This window comes from Anarhichas minor, unplaced genomic scaffold (assembly GCF_050575085.1).
Source record: "Anarhichas minor isolate MPS153535 unplaced genomic scaffold, ASM5057508v1 ptg000137l, whole genome shotgun sequence".
Lineage (NCBI taxonomy): Eukaryota > Metazoa > Chordata > Actinopteri > Perciformes > Anarhichadidae > Anarhichas > Anarhichas minor.
This window is the reverse complement of record NW_027466583.1, coordinates 630,001-648,254: the sequence shown is the minus strand read 5'-3', so window position 1 is coordinate 648,254 and position 18,254 is coordinate 630,001. Positions and strand designations below refer to the sequence as shown.

Sequence of the window (18,254 nt, the reverse complement as noted above, 5' to 3'; positions counted from 1 at the left end):
TATATATATATATGTATATGTATATGTATATATATATATATATGTATATGTATATGTATATATATATATGTATATATATATGTATATGTATATATATATATATATGTATATATATATATATGTATATGTATATATATATGTATATGTATATATATATATATATGTATATATATATATATGTATATGTATATATATATATATATATATATATGTATATATATATATATATATATATGTATATGTTGTGACGACCCTCTCACTCTGCTGTGTGTTTAAAGTGTTTACAAACCAAATGTTATTGACCTTTTGTTCATATAGCAGTACTTTCAAAATAAAATACACTACTTTTGAATTCATTGTTGAACTTTGCCATAACAATGAGATTAATCGCGATCGTTGCCCAGCACTAATATATATATATATATATATCATTTATAATTCATCTGGTTACATTTGAAATCTGACAATAAACATTGTTGAGATATTATTCAATTAAACTTTATTAATCTGATTGTTGTTGACATACAGTCGTTAATACAACTTTAATAATTATATCATATTAATCAGAATCATATTCTGATGTTCTGGACCTTTGATGAGGAAACTGTGTGTGTGTGTGTGTGTGTGTGTGTGTGTGTGTTGGTGCCCTTTAGAGCTTGTCTCATGTTTCCTCTTCAGATGAACTTTGACCTTCTCTGTCCCTCCACAGAGAAACAGACATATTATTAATGTATTAATATTCATCCTCTCTGATCCTGATAATAGTACTCAGACATGAATACTTGTAGTACACATATTCATCCTCTCTGATCCTGATGATAGTACTCAGACATGAATACTTGTAGTACACATATTCATGCTCTCTGATCCTGATGATAGTACTCATACATGAATACTTGTAGTACACATATTCATGCTCTCTGATCCTGATGATAGTACTCATACATGAATACTTGTAGTACACATATTCATGCTCTCTGATCCTGATGATAGTACTCAGACATGAATACTTGTAGTACACATATTCATCCTCTCTGATCCTGATGATAGTACTCAGACATGAATACTTGTAGTACACATATTCATCCTCTCTGATCCTGATGATAGTACTCAGACATGAATACTTGTAGTACACATATTCATGCTCTCTGATCCTGATGATAGTACTCAGACATGAATACTTGTAGTACACATATTCATGCTCTCTGTTGTGGAGATAGCGTTCTCTGGTTCTCAGCTGGACTTCATTTCTTTACTGTTGGCTCAAACGTCGACTCGACGAACAGCTGGTTAGAAGCTGGTGGTCAAAGGCAACACTCTTCTCCTCTTCCTCCTCCTCCTCCTCTTCCTCCTGCTCCTCCTCTTGTTCCTCTTCCTCCTCCTCTATAAAAGCCCTGCAGCGTAGCAGAGGGACACTTTCCCCGTCAGTCAGACAGTCAGACAGACGCCTCCTCTTCTCCTCAGGTAGGTGACAAACTGTTTCCTGTTTGTTGATCTCAAACTCTTTGTGGCTGCATGTCTATTATTTTGAAGGAGTTGTTAGAGTGTCTTTGTGTCTTTGATTCTTTGTGTCTTTGTGTCTTTGATTCTTTGTGTCTTTGAGTCTTTGATTCTTTGTGTCTTTGTGTCTTGACGTAAACTAAAGAGAGGACAGCCGTCGGTCTCTGATCTTTAGCAGCCTGAAGGTCAAACAAACAGCAGCACAAAGTCCAGATCTGAACCCTTCAGTCTCAGTACTACCTGAGCTAATACTACGTAGTATACTCTGTAGTATATAGTATACTATATACTACGTAGTATACTCTGTAGTAGTGTAATACTGTAATAGTACCAGTACTTTTAGCAGTAGTATTCAGAGTAGCAGTAGTAATTAGAAGACATAGTAGAAGTTTTAGCAGTAGTTTTAAGTACATTGTGAATTGTCCTTCCTCTCCTGCAGTGTGTGTTTGTGTGTGTTTTAGTGTGTGTGTGTTTTAGTGTGTGTGTGTGTGTGTGTGTGTGTGTTTTAGTGTGTGTGTGTGTGTGTGTGTACAGTAAAGGCCATAAGTGGTTTCAAAGTGTACTGTTACCACTCAGCTGTTGTTCTGCTGCCAAGACTGACTTATCAACACACACACACACACACACCCACACGTCAACACACACACACACACACTCACATCAACACGCACACACTAAAAATAATGCTATGCTAATACAGTACTACTAAATCTGCCTCTTATACTATTCTAATATGCTAATGTTGCTAACACTGTCTCTACTAGTGATTCTCCACTAATGCTAATATGCTAACACTGTTTCTACTAGTTCTTATCCACTAATGCTAATATGCTAATATGCTAATGTTGCTAACACTGTTTCTTCTAGTTCTTCTCCACTAATGCTAATATTGCTAATGTTGCTAACACTGCTACAGCCTCTGCCGCTAGTAGAACTGTTGTTAGCTCTAATATTATAGTGATGCTAATGCTAGGAATGCTAATATGTCACGAGTAATGTTGGGGAACAGACCTTTAGGGAGAAGAGTCACAAATACCTCTTCAAATGTCAACGACATTAATAAGTGTGTGTGTATGTGTAATTCTATAAGAGCAAAGAGGAAGTCATGACCGCTGTAGAAAGGTCAGGGAAAAGGTCAAAGGGTCCCCCACACTTACTGTATTAATAACTCAGGACGATAAGGAACCCCCCCCCCCCACCCCTCCTCTGTCACCACATGGTCTCTCCCTCACTCCTTATTGGTCCCGCCATGAGTGAGACTGTGATTGGCTGGGTGGTTTGTGGGAGGAGTCTGATAGGGGACTGGTGTCTGGAGGCATCATGGCGTCACACAGGATCTCTAGAGCAGGTCACACACACGCACACACACACACATTTAACACACACACACACACACACACACACACACACATTTAACACGCACACACACACTTTGGTTCATAATTGAATGCTGTTTTTTCAAGGTCAATGGTTCATTCCTCTCCGACTTGACAAAATTCAAATTCTCTCTCTCTCTGTGTGTCTCTCTCTCTCTCTCTCTCTCTGTCTGTCTGTCTGTTTGTCTCTCTCTGTCTGTCTCTCTCTCTGTCTGTCTGTCTCTGTGTCTCTCTCTCTGTCTGTCTGTCTCTGTGTCTCTCTCTCTGTCTGTCTCTCTCTCTCTCTCTCTGTCTGTCTCTCTGTCTGTCTGTCTCTCTCTCTGTCTGTCTCTCTCTCTCTCTCTCTGTCTCTCTCTGTCTGTCTGTCTCTGTGTCTCTCTCTCTGTCTCTCTCTCTCTCTCAATTCAATTAAATTCAAATTTTGATTTATTGGCATGAAAGTTTAAAAACAGTATTGCCAAAGCATCAAAACATTAAACATACAATAACATCAATACACAACAATATCAATATAACAATAATATTAATGCAACATCTCATAAAGTGGTGTGAGACAGAGCCCCCATTGCTCCCACGTTACCTGTAGACCACCGCAGCTCTCCGACACCGAAGCAAAGGGAGGAGCGAAGTGAGAGAGAGAGATCCATGGATAGATAGATCTCTCTCTCTCTCTTTCTCTCTCCCAATTCAACCCAAAACTCAGATCTGCTCCATTGGTCTCTCTCTCTGTCTCTCTGTCTCTCTCTCTGTCTGTCTCTCTCTCTCTCTCTCTCTCGCTCGCTCTCGCTCTCTGTCTGTCCATCAGTCAAGATGTCGATCACTAAGATTCATGCTCGGGAGATTCTGGACTCCAGAGGAAACCCCACAGTGGAGGTGGACCTATGGACGGCCAAGGGTGAGCAATGTTTACACATATATACAGTATATATATATATATATATATAATATATATATATATATATATATATATATATATATATATATATATATATATATATATATATATATATATATATATATATATATATATATATATATATATATATATTCAAATTCTCTCTCTCTCTGCCTGTCTTATATATTATTATATATATATATTAGTGCTGGGCTAACGTTAATCTTTCCGCTAACTTTCAAAGTCCTTCGCTCGATCTGTGCCGGTTAAATGCGTTTACCGTGAATGTCAGCATATAGGTGCACTAACATGTAAGTGTCTGCTGACTTTACCGCAGCGATGTCCAGTAGTCTCCAGGGAGAGCAACAGCTGGTGCAGCTTCTCTCTTTATTTCTGACCCCCCCCCCCCCCCCCCCCTCGACCAGAAGCGGAAGTTGCCTTTTCTCTACGGCAACCCTGAAGGGACATCATATCTCCAATACAAAACGATAAACATGAGACAGTCTGTTACAATAATAATAAATTAAAAATACTTACCTGTTTTTTTTGTGTTTTTTTGTTGTTTTTAAATTATTATTATTTAATTTTTTTCCCATCTCAAAAGGCTCAAGGACACACACACACACACACACACACACACACACACACACACACACGTTCACACACACATACACACACACACACACACACGTACACACACATACATACACAACTGACTATAGGATGTTTGCTAGCTTTTATCCCACTGTTCTTGTCATCCTCTTGTTGTTATGTATATGTATTGTCTCTTGTCTTTCAATTAAAAAAAAAATATATATATATAGTATATATAATAAATGCAATTTATTTATAAATAAATTATAAATTATAATAATAAATTTTAAAAATGCGTTAACGCGCGATAAAATAATTGTCGGCGTTAATTAATGAATGCGTTAACGCAAAATTAACTCGTTAACTTGCCCAGCACTATAAATATATATATATATAAAAAGTTCGGAAATGAGTGTTTGGTAGATTATTTCTCTGTTGTAACAATGCTTCTTGGCAATAAATGTTATACCATTGGAAAGCCTGTTTATTTCAAACGGCACCACATTTATAAGGAACATGCATTTGTGGGATGAGCAGCACAGCTGAGTATGTGGGTTGTGCCCATGAACAATTTGCCAAATCTTCTCTGCCAATGCAAACAGCTTATTCTGCTGTTGCTATTGACTCTTGTTTGGTGTTGTTTGGTGGATTGGATGATTGAAGTCTATCAGTTACAAGGAAGAAACGAGACATATTGGCAATTTAACAAACAGGAGCCTCAGTAGCGTGTGGAAGAACCATACACAGCCACACCAGCCTGGCTCCTCCTCCTCATGCTGGTCACCAGCCTGGCTCCTCCTCCTCATGCTGGTCACCAGCCTGGCTCCTCCTCCTCATGCTGGTCACCAGCCTGGCTCCTCCTCCTCATGCTGGTCAACAGCCTGGCTCCTCCTCCTCCTCATGCTGGTCACCAGCCTGGCTCCTCCTCCTCATGCTGGTCACCAGCCTGCTCACACACTGCTGTGGGATGGCATTCCACTCCTCAAGCAGGATTTGTCGCAAGTCAGCCAACGTGGTTGTGTTGGTCACTCTGGCACGAACAGCTGGTCCCACAAGTGTTCACTTGGGTTGAGGTCAGGACTGCTGGCAGGCCATTCCATCCTCTACTCCCACATTCTGGAGGTAGTCTCTGATGAACCGCTCTGTGGGGGCGAGCGTCTTCATCTTGGAGGATGGAGTTCGGTCCCAGACTGTGGAGAAATGGGATTGCCACTGGTTGCAGAACCTCATCTCGATATCTCTCTGCATTGAGATTGCCTCCAATGAAGACAAGCCTCGTTTCTCCAGTGATGGAGATGCCGCCCCACACCATCACACTGCCTCCACCGGTGCAGCAATCAGCATAGCGTTCTCCCTGTCTTCTCCACACTTTGACCCTACGATCCAACTTCCTTAGACAGAATCTGGACTCATCGCTGAACATAACGTTCCTCCACATGTTCAGGTTCCAGTGCAGGTGTTGCCGACATCAGCGCAAACGGGCCTGACGGTCAATAGCAACAGCAGAATAAGCTGTTTGGCAGAGAAGATTTGGCAGATTTCCGAACTTTTTGTTCGATGTTTATATATATATATATGTATATTGAATATTTATATATAGCCAGGGTGTGGTTAGCCTAGCTTAGCACATAGACTGGAAGTAGGGGGAACTGTTAGCCTAGCTACATCACAAGAGAACCTTTCAACAACTCCAACTTTCTGCCTGTCTGTCTCTCCTTCTGTCTCTGTCTGCCTCTCTACCTGTCTGTCTGTCTCTCTACCCATCTGTCTCTCTGCCTGTCTGTGTCTCTGTCTGTCTTTCTGTCTGTCTCTCCTTCTCTCTCTGTCTGCTTGTCTGCCTCTGTACCTATCTGTCTGTCTCTCTGTCTGCTTTTCTGTCTCTCTACCCATCTGACTCTTGGTCTGTCTCTTTGCCTCTCTGCCTGTCTTTCTGCCTGTCTGTCTCTCCTTCTGTCTTTCTGTCTATCTCTCTGCCTGTCTGCCTCTCTACCACACTGTGTCTCGGTCTGTCTGTGTCTGTGTCTTCCTGTCTGTCTCTCTGTCTGTCCCTCTGCCTGTCTGTCTCTCAGGTCTCTTCAGGGCAGCTGTTCCCAGCGGTGCATCGACTGGAGTCCATGAAGCTCTGGAGCTTCGTGATGGAGACAAGAGCCGCTACCTGGGCAAAGGTAGGAGCAAGGCAGTAAGAGGTTGAGGGTTCGAATCCCCACAGACTGTCTGTAATGTTTGTATTTATCCCATCAGGCACCATTAAGGCCGTGGACCATGTTAACAAAGACATCGCCCCCAAACTGATTGCTAAGGTACCAGCAGAAGATCAGAATGTCATTAAACACTGTATTTGAACTGTCAATTAAAAGTCTGTCTACCTACCTGTCTGTCTACCTGTCTGTCTACCTGTCTGTCTCTCCAGAACTTCAGCGTTGTTGAGCAGGAGAAGATCGACAAGTTCATGCTGGAGTTGGATGGCACTGAGAACAAATGTAAGGACCTCTCTATCTGACCTGTCTGTCTGACCTGTCTGCCTCTCTTTCTGACCCGTCTATCTGACCTGTCTGCCTCTCTTTCTGACCTGTCTGTCTCTCTTTCTGACCCGTCTGTCTGACCTGTCTGCCTCTCTACAGCTCAGTTTGGTGCCAACTCCATCCTGGGCGTGTCGCTGGCCGTCTGTAAGGCCGGAGCAGCGGAGAAGGGAGTTCCTCTTTACCGCCACATCGCGGACCTCGCCGGACACAAAGATGTCATACTTCCTGTTCCTGTGAGTGGGAGGGGCTTCTGGTGGGTGGGCGGGGCTTTGGCTCTGACTTCAGCAGATCACAAGTCAAATGATAAAAAGACTGATCAGTTAGCGTCGGTGCTAAATGCTAGCTGGCTGATAAACGTTTTCTCTGCAGGCCTTTAACGTGATTAACGGAGGAAGCCATGCTGGAAACAAACTGGCCATGCAGGAGTTCATGATTCTTCCAGTTGGAGCCGCCAACTTCCACGAGGCCATGAGGATCGGCGCCGAGGTTGTATTAGTACTTGTATCAGTACTTGTATCAGTATTATTGTTGGTATTGGTTTGTATGTCTAACTGTATTTGGATGTTCAGGTCTACCACAACCTGAAGAACGTGATCAAGGCAAAGTACGGTAAAGACGCCACCAACGTGGGAGACGAGGGAGGCTTCGCCCCCAACATCCTGGAGAACAACGAGGGTGAGACATGCACCTGTCTGTCTGCCTGACCGTCTATCTGACTGGTCCTTTTGCATGAGCTTTAGAAGCCGTCTTCAAGCTAATGAATACACTAAATAATAATTAGTTTTAGAGTGTTTACGCTCCCAGCTGAAGATCACAGGGAGTGTACATGAGTAGGAAAGTCGTGGGTTTGATTCCCGAATCAGAACTAAAAACGTCTCTCATCTCTGTCTTTCAGCTCTGGAGCTGCTGAAGTCGGCCATCGAGAAGGCCGGTTACCCCGACAAGATCATCATCGGGATGGACGTGGCCGCATCCGAGTTCTTCAGGGCCGGGAAGTACGACCTGGACTTCAAGTCCCCCGACGACCCGTCCAGACACATCAGTGGAGACCAGCTGGGAGACCTGTACCGCAGCTTCATCAAGGGCTACCCCGGTACGTTACTGTGATGAACTCTGGACAGGTAGTCAGACCTGTACCGCAGCTTCATCAAGGGCTACCCCGGTACGTTACTGTGATGAACTCTGGACAGGTAGACAGACCTGTACCGTAGCTTCATCAAGGGCTACCCCGGTACCGATCTCTTTCAGTACAACATGTTACTGAGATAAACTACACAGTCATCTGCAAAGAACTGGATGTGATTAAGTTCTAATATAATAATCTACTTTGTTCTCTACCTGTCTGTCTCTCTTTCTGTCTCCAGTCCAGTCCATTGAGGATCCGTTTGACCAGGACGACTGGGAGAACTGGGCCAAGTTCACCGCCTCCACAGACATCCAGGTGAGACAGACAGACAGACAGGTATGCAGACAGACAGACAGAGAGTCAGACAGACAGTCACAGATGAGGTGACCAGGCTTGAATGTGAGTCTGAATATTTTTTGTGGATCAGACTTTAAAGTGACTCACCTGTATGTGTGTGTGTGTGTGTGTGTGTGTGTTTCTAACCAATCAGATCGTAGGAGACGACCTGACGGTGACCAATCCAAAGAGGATCCAGCAGGCCGTGGACAAGAAGGCTTGTAACTGTCTGCTGCTCAAAGTCAACCAGATCGGCTCTGTGACCGAGTCCATCCAGGCGTAAGACACCTGTCTCTCTCTCTGTCTGCCTGCCTCTCTAACGATCCCTCCCCTTCCCTGACCGACTGTCTGTCTTCCTACCTGTCTCTCTCTCAGGTGTAAGCTGGCTCAGAGCAGCGGTTGGGGTGTGATGGTCAGCCATCGCTCCGGAGAGACTGAAGACACCTTCATCTCTGACCTGGTGGTGGGACTCTGTACTGGACAGGTAGACACACACTCAGACAGACAGGTAGAAGGACAGACAGACGGGGGAAGAGGGAAAGAGACAGACACACAGACATACAGCTAAACAGACAGATAGACAGACGGGGGGAAAGGGAGACGGGTAGAGGGAAAATAAAGTATGGAGGCACGTAGATCAGGAAAAGGATGAAAACAACAACAGCTGTTCAATGAAGTGTCTGATTCACTGACCACCTGTCTCTCTCTCTCTCTCTCTCTCTCTACCTGTCTGTCTGTCTCTCTCTCTCTCTCTCTACCTGTCTGTCTCTCTGTCTCTCTCTCTCTCTACCTGTCTGTCTGTCTCTCTCTCTGTCTCTCTCTCTCTCTCTCTACCTGTCTGTCTCTCTGTCTCTCTCTCTCTCTCTACCTGTCTCTCTCTCTCTCTCTACCTGTCTGTCTGTCTGTCTCTCTCTCTACCTGTCTCTCTCTCTCTGTCTGTCTCTCTCTACCTGTCTGTCTCTCTCTCTACCTGTCTGTCTCTCTCTCTCTCTCTACCTCTACCTGTCTCTCTCTACCTGTCTCTCTCTCTCTCAGATTAAGACCGGTGCTCCCTGCAGGTCAGAGCGTCTAGCCAAATACAACCAGCTGATGAGGTGAGAACTTCCTGTCATTCACACAGTACTTTTCAAAGTAAAAGCATGGCTGTTTACTTTACAAAGTTGGAGCGTTTTTGAGTCTAAGAGTTGACAGAAGAATAAAGATCTGTAAGATGTGACCTCTGACTTCTGACCTGCAGGATCGAGGAGGAGCTCGGAGACAAAGCCAAGTTTGCCGGTAAAGACTACCGCCACCCAAAAATCAACTGAAGCTCTGCCCTGACTTCCTGTCTGTCACTGTGACAACTGACTGACAACTGACCACCCTGAAGCCCCTCCCCCCTCCAGGTGGGGTTGAGGGGTCAGAGGTCATGGCGGGTTTGACCCCGCCTTCCTAAAAATAATTCCATGAATGATGTTTTCTATATAAAACACAATAAAGACGAAAGAAAGAAACTTTACTCTGTTTTACTTTGTTAACATAACTAAGATTTTAATATTTACATGTATTCTAGTGTATTAATTACATGTATTGTGGTGAATTAATTACATTTATTCTGGTGTATTAATTACATTTATTCTAGTGAATTAATTACATTTATTGTAGTGTAATAATTACATGTATTCTAGTGAATTAATTACATTTATTCTAGTGTAATAATTACATGTAATCTAGTGAATTAATTACATTTATTCTAGTGTAATAATTACATGTATTCTAGTGTATTAATTACATGTATTCTAGTGTAATAATTACATATATTCTAGTGTAATAATTACATGTATTATAGTGTATTCATTACATGTATTATAGGGAATTAATTACATGTATTCTAGTGTAATAATTACATGTGTTCTAGTGAATTAATTACATTTATTCTAGTGTAATAATTACATGTATTCTAGTGTAATAATTACATGTGTTCTAGTGAATTAATTACATATATTCTAGTGTAATAATTACATGTATTCTAGTTAATTAATTACATTTATTCTAGTGTAATAATTACATGTATTCTAGTGTAATAATTACATGTATTCTAGTGAATTAATTACATGTATTCTAGTGAATTAATTACATATATTCTAGTGTAATAATTACATGTATTATAGTGTATTAATTACATGTATTCTAGTGTATTAATTACATGTATTCTAGTGTAATAATTACATGTTTTATAGTGTATTAATTACATGTATTCTAGTGTATTAATTCCATGTATTCTAGTGTAATAATTACATGTATTATAGTGTAATAATTACATACCGCCGCTATGAACACATCACCCCGGTCCTTCGCAACCTCCACTGGTTCCCAGTCAAATACAGAATAGACTTTAAAATACTACTCACCACCTACAAAGCCCTAAACAACCTGGCCTACCTCTCAGACCTCCTCCCCCTCCACGCCCCAACCCGTTGCCTCAGGTCCGCCAGTGCTAACACTCTGAAGACCATCAGGACCAAGCGCTGGACCTGGGGTGACAGGGCCTTCTCAGCTGCTGCACCTCCCCTCTGGAACGCCCTCTCCATCCACATCCGTGAGGCTCCCTCCCTATCAACATTCAAACAAGCCCTCAAAACCCACCTCTTCAAACTCGCACCCTACCCTCCACCTGCTAACCCTGCACCCCTACCCTCCACCTGCTAACCCTGCACCCTACCCTCCACCTGCTAACCCTGCACCCCTACCCTCCACCTGCTAACCCTGCACCCTACCCTCCACCTGCTAACCCCTGCACCCTACCCTCCACCTGCTAACCCCTGCACCCTACCCTCCACCTGCTAACCCTGCACCCTACCCTCCACCTGCTAACCCCTGCACCCTACCCTCCACCTGCTAACCCCTGCACCCTACCCTCCACCTGCTAACCCCTGCACCCTACCCTCCACCTGCTAACCCTGCACCCTACCCTCCACCTGCTAACCCCTGCACCCTACCCTCCACCTGCTAACCCCTGCACCCTACCCTCCACCTACTAACCCCTGCACCCTACCCTCCACCTGCTAACCCTGCACCCTACCCTCCACCTGCTAACCCCTGCACCCTACCCTCCACCTACTAACCCCTGCACCCTACCCTCCACCTGCTAACCCTGCACCCTACCCTCCACCTGCTAACCCCTAAACCCTACCCTCCACTACAGGACCCATTCCACACAGACGCTCCAGCTTCCTTTTGTACCAAAATGTCTTGTTTGTTTGTTCTGTTTGCTCCTCTGTCTTTCTTTTCATTTGTTTGTTCTGTTTGTCTCTGCCCTGTAAAGCGTCTTTGGGTATTTAGAAATGCGCTATATCAAATGAAAGTATTATTATTATTATTATTAACCTGGTTTGTGAGGATGTGTGTGTGTGTGTGTGTGTGTGTGTGTGTGTGTGTGTGTGTCACTGTGGGGGGAGAGGAATGTTGTGTGTCACAACACACACACACACACACACACACACACACACACACACACACACACAGAGGTTTTGTGATCAGCCTCTTTCTCTCTAATGAGGTGATAGATGACCCTTGCTTACTGCTTACTGTGTGTGTGTGTGTGTGTGTGTGTGTGTGTGTGTGTGTGTGTGTTTTATGTGCGTTGTCGATGGCGTCGGAGGATGAATGGGGGGCGGGACAAAGACGTCTGACTGGGACAAAGACGATGGGGGGGTCATTAAACACACACACACACCTATCCTTTGGAGCATGTGAACCTCACTAGCCCCGCCTCCTTCCACAGGAAATAGTTGCTCACGACGCCGCGGTCGCCGCGGTGACAGTTTACGACGAGGAGGGATGACCGAGGTCAGAGGTCACAAGGGTCTGAGAAAGACATCAGAACCTCAAGGACCTGGAACCCCCTCAGGGACCTCTGGTACCATCTGAAAGGTCCTGGAACATCCTCAAGGACCTCTGATACCATCTATAAGGTCATAGAGCATCCTCAAGGACCTCTGGTACCATCTATAATGTATTATAACCCTCTCAAGGACCTCTGGTACCATCTATAAGGTCATATAACCCCCTCAAGGACCTCTGGTACCATCTGAAAGGTCCTGGAACATCCTCAAGGACCTCTGGTACCATCTATAAGGTCTTAGAACCCCCTCAAAGACCTCTGGTACCATCTGAAAGGTCCTAGAGCAGTGGTCGCCAACCCGTCGATCGCGATCCACTGGTCGATCTCGGAGACTTTCCCCGTTGCTCTCCAAAATAAAATTTAAATAAATTCAGAAACACATTGGGCCTCATTCTCGAACATTTTCTGAAGTGTCTTCTGAAATGTTTTGTTACGGACTTCGGAATACCAACGCCAGAAAAGATCTAGGCCTGAAAATGGGTTCTTACACAGCCGAAGTGCACTTCCTCATTCGGGGGAGCACAGCTGAGAACTGTGCTCCCCGAATGAGGATTCTTAAATCGCGTGCACCTGGATTTGCATATAGAAACGCCCCGCCAGCTCCTTATAAGGGCATGCAACTGAAGAGACGTGTGCACAATCGACAGGCAACGCGAAAGCAACTTCAGACTGATTAAAATCATGTCAAAGCGGAAAGTCCTGTCCGGATCTCGTCCTATAGTGTTTTTCTCTGTACATTGTAATCCTAGCTTGACTTGATTATAGTGAATGCATTGGGTGCCTTCCATTCCAGCCCATCATACAATATTTATCATTCGATAATTAAGATGTACTTGAAATGTGTTCTTTTATTTTTGTTATTCATGTTTTTTTTCTCCATTGAATGGTATATTTGACACTGAACTAGTTCATCTTTATCTCAGTGATAGTGTCCAAATTAGCATAAAACATCACTGGTATGTAAAAACTACACGGACAACAAGATAGATGTAAATGTTGATCAAAATCTTATTCTCTTCTGCTCATAATAAAACAAGTAAACAACTCAAAAGTTGACACTGTCAGGTCCGTTCTCCATCCACTGTGTGCGGTCCCTTTAAGAGTTAGGATTTGGGAGTGACGCGGATATGAAAGCTAGTTTATCCGTCTTTCCTTTACAAGCAGGACAATTATTTCCCTCTTTATTTGAGAAAAGTTTATATTTGTGTTGTCAAATTTCACTATGACCCTGAAATTCTGTCTCTTGTGTTATCATATACTGAATGCAAGCAAAACTACAGAGCAAAATCACACTCTTTCTGATTCAACCAATCTATGAACTGTCTGAAACAATGGATTTTCGCGGCCCCAAATAGGCCCCAAAAAAAATTGCCGCGCACTATATGCGCAAACATGGTGCGCTCCCCTTGGGGCTACGCCCCCCCTTTCTTTGAATCGTAGAAACGCCCCTGGTCTGGACAGTCTTTTTCTCTCAACGCCTCAATAGGTAGATCTTCCCTGTCACCAAGGCAGAGGTCGGGGATCTTGGGCTTAAAAAGGTTGGTGACCACTGTCCTAGAGCATCCTCAAGGACCTCTGGTACCATCTACAAGGTCTTAGAACCCCCTCAAGGACATCTGGTAGCATCTGTAAGGTCCTAGAGCATCCTCAAGGACCTCTGGTACCATCTACAAGGTCTTAGAACCCCCTCAAGGACCTCTGGTACCATCTATAAGGTCCTAGAACCCCATCAAGGACCGCTGGTACCATCTATAAGGTCCTAGAACATCCTCAATGACCTCTGGTACCATCTACAAGGTCTTAGAACCCCCTCCAGGACCTCTGGTACCATCTATAAGGTCCTAGAACCCCCTCAATGACCTCTGGTACCATCTATAAGGTCCTAGAACATCCTCAAGGACCTCTGGTACCGTCTGAAAGGTCCTTTAACCCCCAATTTGAGCGTTCTCAATGACTTATTGTCCCTGGAAAGAATCTCTGATACTCCTTAAGGACTTTCGGAAATGCTTCCGAGAACCTCTTTAACAATTCCAGGATCCCCTTCAATGACTAAACACCTCTAAGACTCCAGGATCCTCTTCAAGGGCCCTTGAAATCTAGTTAGGAACCATTTTAACTTCCTCAGGTACCTCTGATACCTTCGGAAGGACTCTGTAACCCTCCTCAAGGCCTCTAGGATAATCTTCAAGGACTGCAGCATCCTTAACAACCATTTGAGCCTCCTTGATTTGTACCTTCTCAAGGACCCCTGGAACCTCTTCAAGGCCTATTTAAGACTTACAGTGGACCTCTGGAAACTTCTCACAGACTCCAGGACCCCATGATGAAAAAGTGATCTGTTATTTATGAATGAACTCTTCTCAGGTGTGTTTTATTTCATGAACCTTCGCGTCTGATTGGTCGATGTTATCGTCTCTTTTCTTTCCTCCATGTTTCAAAGTCTTCACACACAGATCTTCTACTTTTGTCTGTGTGTGTGTGTGTGTGTGTGAGACCCGTCGTTGGGGGTAACGTGGTAAGAATGCGTGACATCACAGCTCTGATGTCGTACTTAAGGCCGGGTCTGTGAGCTGGTGGACCAGCGACCCGTCCTGACAGTGAGACAGGACGGACTCACCAGACGAGCAGCACGGTCCTTCTGTTGGAATATTTCTCTTCATCGGTGAGTGACTTTATTGTTCTTTATTCTTCTTCTTTGGTGGTTTTATACGTCACGTTCGTCTCACGGATCAATAAAGTTTTTACAGTATTCAATCTGATCTAATGTGATTAAAGCCGGTCATGTGATCTGATTCATTTCTATTGAACCAGGAGTACGGAAGCCCAGAGGGGACATTATTCAAACCATAACCAGCAGAACGTCACTGAGACAACATTTAAATGTTTATTCAAATATAAAAGTTAAAAAGCAGTTTAAACAGTGAATACATAAATAAAGAAGCTCCGTCATCTGTACTGATGATGGTTTGGTGGGTCCAGGTGGCCCCCCTGTCCCCCAAATAGTCCATTAAATCTGGGGCTCCTGGTGGTCTGGGGCTCCTGATGGTCTGGGGCTGCTAGTGGTCTGGGGCCCCTAGTGGTCTGAGGCTCCTGATGGTCTGGGGCTCCTGGTGGTCTGGGGCTCCTGATGGTCTAAGGCTCCTGATGGTCTGGGGCTCCTGATGGTCTGGGAATCCTGAGGGTCTGGGGCTCCTAGTGGTCTGGGGCCCCTAGTGGTATGGGGCTCCTGATGGTCTGGGGCTCCTGGTGGTCTGGGGCTCCTAGTGGTCTGGGGCCCCTAGTGGTCTGGGGCTCCTGATGGTCTGGGGCTCCTAGTGGTCTGGGGCTCCTAGTGGTCTGGGGCTCCTGATGGTCTGGGGCTCCTAGTGGTCTGGGGCTCCTGATGGTCTGGGGCTCGTAGAGGTCTGGGGCTCCTAGTGGTCTGGGGCTCCTCATGGTCTGTAGCAGCAGAGGACTCTGCATCAGAACACCCTGCAGCCAATCAGGATACAGTAGACTCTGTTGCTATGGTAACACTTTATTAATTTTCTTTCTTATTTTCCTCCACAGAAACAAAGATGGCTGCTTCATCTTCCTCCTCCTCCTTCGTTCCTCTCCTCCTCCTCTTCCTCACCGTCGCCGTGGAGTCGAGACGACAACGAGACGACAAACGGGTCTGTGGAGACCACCATGATCTTCATCATCATCACCTTCATCACCCAGACATGTTGGCATGTAGACATGATGAATGACATGCATGACATTCATCGTGCAGGACAACATGTCGGCATGTTGACGTGTTGACGTGTTAGCATGACATGACATTCATCATGCAAGACAACATGTTGACATGTCGGCATGACATGACGTTCATTGTGCAGGACAACATGTTGACATGTAGGCGTGTTGGCATGTCGACATGTTGGCCTCTTGATGTGTTGCCGTATTGGCGTGTTGACGTGTTGGCATGTCGGCATGTAGACATGTTGACATGACGACATGACATGACGTTCATGATGCATGACAACATGTTGGCGTGTTGATGTGTCGGCATGTTGGCATGTCGACGTGTTGTCATGTAGACATGTTGACATGTCTGACAAAATGTTAACATGTTGGCGTCTTGACGTGTTGGCATGTCGGCGTGTTGACGTGTTGGCATGTCGGCGTGTTGACATGTCGGTGTGTTGACGTGTTGGTGTGTTGATGTGTAGACATGTCAACATGTCGGCGTGTTGACATGTCGGTGTGTTGATGTGTAGACATGTCAACATGTCGGTGTGTTGACATGTCGGTGTGTTGATGTGTAGACATGTCAACATGTCGGTGTGTTGACGTGTTGGCGGCATGTTGGCGTGTTGACATGTTGTTTACATTTTAAACTCTCTCCTCAGGTCTTACACACTCTGTTCGGCTCTCGCCTCTCTTCTTTCATCTTGGCCCCTCCCACCTCTGATGACATCACAGAGGGCTCAGCCGGACGCCCCGCCCCCTCCTCCTCGTCTCCCTCCACGGGGTTGGCCGTGAGTGGCGGTGCTGCGAGGGGATTGGCCGGCGGCGGACAAGAGGTGGTCCCGCGGTTCTTCCTGGACCTCCTCCAGAGGCAGTCCAAGATGAGGAGGCGGAGCAGGAAGTCCATGATCGGAGGAGGAAGAGGATGCTTCGGGATGAAGATGGACCGCATCGGCTCCATCAGTGGGCTGGGCTGTTAATAAAAGCTGACCTCTGACCTCCAGAGACTTCCTGCTGGAACTTCAACTAAACTAAAGGAAACATAGACAGGTAGACATCCTACCATTGACCTCTCACCTCTGACCCCTGGCTACTGCACAGCCAGCAGAACCCTGTGTGTGTGTGTGTATATATGTGTGTGTGTATATGTGTACATCGTGCAGTCTCACTGCACGATGTAATTAAATAAAAGACAAACTCCACTTGGCTCATGCTGCTTCATTTTATCATGAATCAATATTTCTGTATTATAAATTATATCTATATATGAGTGCTGGGCAAGTTAACGCGTTATTATCACGTCTCTTCCGTCTCTTCCTGTTTCCTTCACCTACATTCCCCTGGGTCCTAAGTCCCTCCATGTACAGCTTCTTATCACCCTCTATGTACCAACATACATTTATAACAAATACCACACATATTACGGTAATCAGCGTTGCATATGTGTCTGACCAAAATACCAAAAAAATAAATGATTCATTTAAATTATTGTTTTAGAGTTTTTAAAGTGTTTTGTTTGTAATATGTATAATAAGCATCATTTAGAATCACTACTGAGAATTTAACAAACATAAAAACATGACGTAGATAGGTTTCAGTTCTCAAGAAGTATATTTAAATATCATCTCTTACACACATGAAGATATACATATATATATATATACATATATATATATATACATATATATATATATACATATATGTATATATATATACATATATATATATATATACATATATATATATACATATATGTATATATATATACATATATATATATATACATATATATATATATACATATATACATATACATATATATATATATACATATATACATATACATATATATATATACATATATACATATATATATATATATATATATATATATATATATATATATATAGGGTATATCATTTATGTATTTTTCTTCCCGCCACTAGAGGGATGACTGTCCCGTGTCACGTGACGAGGAGAGTCGCTTCACACTAGCTAGCTCCGGTCGGCTAAGCAGCTTGCTAACTAGCATTAGCATTTCATTCGGACCGACAACACAGAAACAAACCACCGGTCAGAGATCCACCGTTCAGCGGGACATCTTCTTCACCGGCACCGGCTCCTCCTCCTCCTCCCGGTCGTTCCCCGGCTCTCTCCGTCCTCTCGGTCCAGACCCGAAACATGTCGGCGGTGCAGCGGATGAAGGTGGCGAACGAGCGGCACAGCAAGACCATCACACAGCGGGGACACGTCCAGAAGACATCGGTACTGACAGCCATGCTAACGGCTAACATGTTCTCTTACTGATCCC

General features: G+C 44.2%; 3 protein-coding genes across 4 annotated transcripts in view; all 3 read left to right on the top strand.

Annotated features, from left to right (window-relative positions):
• The first annotated feature begins 1,125 nt into the window (after positions 1–1,125).
• eno3 (enolase 3, (beta, muscle)) lies at positions 1,126–9,842 on the top strand. 2 transcript variants are annotated; one of them, XM_076085067.1, is made up of 14 exons: positions 1,126–1,464; positions 3,682–3,771; positions 6,435–6,530; positions 6,607–6,665; positions 6,776–6,845; positions 6,987–7,120; positions 7,257–7,373; positions 7,457–7,562; positions 7,783–7,980; positions 8,252–8,328; positions 8,504–8,628; positions 8,725–8,833; positions 9,385–9,443; positions 9,587–9,842. In XM_076085067.1, the coding sequence occupies exons 2-14, from the start codon at positions 3,687–3,689 to the stop codon at positions 9,654–9,656; spliced, it is 1,305 nt and encodes a 434-aa protein (XP_075941182.1). In that variant the 5' UTR covers positions 1,126–1,464; positions 3,682–3,686; the 3' UTR covers positions 9,657–9,842. The 2 variants fall into 2 exon arrangements, with proteins under 2 accessions (XP_075941182.1, XP_075941181.1); XM_076085066.1 differs by lacking the exon at positions 1,126–1,464 and having other exon boundaries at positions 3,201–3,771.
• A 5,947-nt stretch (positions 9,843–15,789) lies between these two features.
• Positions 15,790–16,923, top strand: LOC142943440 (C-type natriuretic peptide 2-like). The gene is made up of 2 exons (XM_076084956.1): positions 15,790–15,885; positions 16,606–16,923. The coding sequence occupies exons 1-2, from the start codon at positions 15,790–15,792 to the stop codon at positions 16,921–16,923; spliced, it is 414 nt and encodes a 137-aa protein (XP_075941071.1).
• A 1,010-nt stretch (positions 16,924–17,933) lies between these two features.
• The window catches only part of LOC142943486 (stress-associated endoplasmic reticulum protein 1), a 4,146-nt gene continuing 3,825 nt past the window's right edge, over positions 17,934–18,254 (top strand). The window contains exon 1 of the mRNA XM_076085021.1: positions 17,934–18,208. Within this exon, the coding sequence (XP_075941136.1) occupies positions 18,125–18,208 (84 nt within the window). The 5' untranslated portion in view covers positions 17,934–18,124. The remainder of the gene's footprint in view (positions 18,209–18,254) is intronic.

Coding starts and splice junctions, on each gene's coding strand:
- eno3 (XM_076085067.1), top strand. CDS start 3,687: ATGTCGATCACTAAGATTCATGCTCGGGAGATTCTGGACTCCAGAGGA. Junction 7,374..7,456: donor CCATGAGGATCGGCGCCGAG/GTTGTATTAGTA, acceptor TTGGATGTTCAG/GTCTACCACAACCTGAAGAA. Junction 8,629..8,724: donor GTGACCGAGTCCATCCAGGC/GTAAGACACCTG, acceptor TCTCTCTCTCAG/GTGTAAGCTGGCTCAGAGCA.
- LOC142943440 (XM_076084956.1), top strand. CDS start 15,790: ATGGCTGCTTCATCTTCCTCCTCCTCCTTCGTTCCTCTCCTCCTCCTC. Junction 15,886..16,605: donor GACAACGAGACGACAAACGG/GTCTGTGGAGAC, acceptor CTCTCTCCTCAG/GTCTTACACACTCTGTTCGG.